This window comes from Octopus bimaculoides, chromosome 23, assembly GCF_001194135.2.
Source record: "Octopus bimaculoides isolate UCB-OBI-ISO-001 chromosome 23, ASM119413v2, whole genome shotgun sequence".
Taxonomy (NCBI): Eukaryota; Metazoa; Mollusca; class Cephalopoda; order Octopoda; family Octopodidae; genus Octopus; species Octopus bimaculoides.
In genome coordinates this window covers 26,016,442-26,019,619 of record NC_069003.1, presented here as the reverse complement: position 1 = coordinate 26,019,619, position 3,178 = coordinate 26,016,442, and the positions used below count along the sequence as shown (strand labels likewise).

Sequence of the window (3,178 nt, the reverse complement as noted above, 5' to 3'; positions counted from 1 at the left end):
GGAGGCAAAAAGAAGAAAAATCGGTAAGTAAACCACGAAATTATATTAACAATTTTACTTTTAGAAGATTACATTCAGCAACATTAATTATCATTAACTAAAATTCATTAATGTCGGTGAGCTGGTCGACGGGCAAAATGATTAGCGGCATTTCGTGTCTAAGCGTTCTGAGTTCAAATTCTGCCAGCTCGCCGCTCTAGTAATAGAAAATATTGTCACCATTTTCAATGCAGAAATATTCAAAAGAGAATTTCTTTTTTTTTCAGTATTAAGAATTTGTAAATTCCCAAAGTATAATCCTATCGTAAATGGATTAACATAAGCTATATGGTAATTCATCTGTCGTCACATTAAAAAAAATTCTGTGTCTTTGTAATACTAACTTAATATTTTATCGACCGCGAGAGGATGAACAGTAGTTCATCCTCTCGGGGTCGATAAAATAAGTAACAGTTAAGCACTGGCATCGATGTAATCGATTTACCCCATCCCCTAAAATTGCTGGCCTTGTGCCAAAATTTAAAAGCATGAATTATAATTCACTAACTAGATATATTTTGATGCTGAAACACCGAAGACATAATGACGTAATGTTTTTGATTTAATTAAACTCATCTTGCATACTGATGAGAAGGTTCAGTTCTACTATGTTTTGGAAATTTTAGCTGGAACTGATGGCACAGCACTTCTCAGTTTCTAAGATTATTATTTATAACCTCAGAAAATAAACGGGTGTTGTTGAATTGGAAAAGAGAACCCTGTTCTCATCGATAAGTGGTAGAAAATATTGTTTTTGGTACAAGGCCAGCAACTTTAGGGGAGGGGAAAAGTCGATGAAATTGACCCCAGTTTCCAACTGGTACTTATTTCATCGACCCCAAAAAGATGATATCAAAGACAGCCCCGGCGGAATTTTAACTCAGAATGTAAAGACGGACGAAACGCCGCTAAGCATTTTGCCCGGCGTGTTAACGAATCTTCCATCTCGCCGCCCTAGTAGTGGAAAATATTGTCGCCATTTTCAGTGTAAGAATATTCAAAAGAGAATTTTTTCACTATTAAGAATTTATAAATCTCCAAACAGATAATCTATTAAATCTGGATATCAAAATATAATCCTATCATAAATGGCTTAACATAAGGTATATGGTAATTCATCTGTCGTCACATTAAAAAAAATTCTGTATCTTTGTAATGCTAAAGATTTGAAACACTTTCTTTAAAAATTTATCGGAAAGATTGAAACCTTCACATCAGCTTACTTCTACCATCGATTCTGCTTTACGTTCGCTCAGAGTTGATACGTCTAACATAAAGTGTTATTATTTTTTATTTTTGCTTCCTCAGTTAAGTTCCGAACAGTTTCAGTTTTCATTGAAACCCCCTGATATTAGCAAGAAGAAAAGAATCTTATTCCGGTCTGATAAACTCAAACTTAGATCATACAAGTAACTAGTGGTATCAACCAAATATTCCACATCGTATAACTCTTTTTGGTTCATTAATTTCATAAAGAAAATGTCTTTAACATCCACGAGGAATTTTACTGAATTGCTCAAAGGAAGCATTTGTTTTTTATAACACTGAATTGTTTTATACCATCTCACAATGGTATCATAAACTAGAATATTCCGCTGAAAGACTTTTCAAATTTCTTTAACTTTTTTGCCAAAATTTTTTCTTTTACTTGTTTCAATCATTAGACTACGGCCATACTTAGGCACCACCTTGAAAAAAATTTTAGTCAAACGAATCGACCCCACTACGTATTTTTATAAACTTTGGTACTTATTCTATCGATCACTTTTGCCGAACAGCTAAGTTACTCCAACACCAGTTATCAAGTAGTGGAGGTAGGGACAAGCTGACACAAAATCACACAATTCCGTCTACCAAATCTACTGACAAGGATTCAGTCGACTTGGAGCAATAGTAGAAGACACTTGTCCAAGGTTCCGCGTAGTGGGACTGAACCTGGAACCATGTGATTGGGAAGCAAACTTCTTACCACACAGCCAGGCCTGCGCCCTCATACTTTATTTTCTATTAATTCAATACATTTTAAACCAAGTTCATTCCTTTGTTCATTCTTAGAGAATGTCACCAGTTTTGTTGGTGTGTAATTATAATGTTACACTAATAAAAGTTTTCGAATTCAGTTGACAATCGTCCATATTTTTTTTTAATTATCTTATTGATTTAAGCAAGTATTTTAAAATCCTATCATAGATGGTGCACTCTTCGTATCTACGTCGCTAATTTTTTGTGAGGTAAATTGAAGTTACGTAGTACTGATTTGAACTTAGGAAAAATGTTCCCATTTGGTGGTCCCATGTTTAGATTTGGAATAAATGATCTCGTATCGCTTCCCACACACAAACTATCTGTTTGCATAATAGGCACTAAACCAAAAATTTCGATTGGAGGTAAATATGTGATCTTATTGAGTCAGCATTTTAAGTGTATCTGTATAGATTTTCTATAGAATTCAGAGCCGGTACTGAAAGTTACGACATTTCGTATACGTTTAGGTAAGCAATGCGACTGAAGGTAGAAAAAGACTAGGTAATGAGTGTATACACATGCTTCAAGAGAGTGAGTGTTTGGGTGGGTCTTTATATCGAATTCAGTTTATCTCTACAGATTTTCGATAGAATTCAGAGCTAACACTGAAAGTTACGACGTTTCGTATACGAATGCGTCTGAGTCAGTGTTTGAGTGAGACTTTATACTATCGATCCAGGGAGAGGAAATTGCAAAGTTAATCATTGAAAGGGTTGAACTTACAACTAAAAGAGCCGTAACTACATAATGCAAACCATTTTTCTCAACGCTCTAACGATTCAACCAATCCACCACCGTTTCAAAAATAATTAAGATAACAACCAAAATCAATGTTTACCTTATAGAAATACATATTTTTATTTCCCTCTTCCAGTAACGTATTGTTTGTGAGTTCGAATAAATCCAAAGTATAATCGATGTTGATTGTTGTAATCTCTGTTGATGTTTGATCAGACAGATTCCAAATCAGCTTATTGTTCAACAAATTCGCTTCGGAATAAATCTTCATGCTTGGTTTCTTTTCTTCTTATATTTATATATATTTAAATATTTATGCGCATATACATACATATATATATATGTATATATATATATATATGTATATATATATATA

General features: G+C 33.7%; 1 protein-coding gene across 1 annotated transcript in view; it reads right to left on the bottom strand.

Moving 5' to 3' along the window:
• Nucleotides 1-3,081, bottom strand: part of LOC106876599 (cardioacceleratory peptide receptor) — a 61,061-nt gene extending 57,980 nt beyond the window's left edge. The window contains exon 1 of the mRNA XM_014925211.2: nucleotides 2,903-3,081. Within this exon, the coding sequence (XP_014780697.1) occupies nucleotides 2,903-3,073 (171 nt within the window). The 5' untranslated portion in view covers nucleotides 3,074-3,081. The remainder of the gene's footprint in view (nucleotides 1-2,902) is intronic.
• Nucleotides 3,082-3,178: the final 97 nt, after the last annotated feature.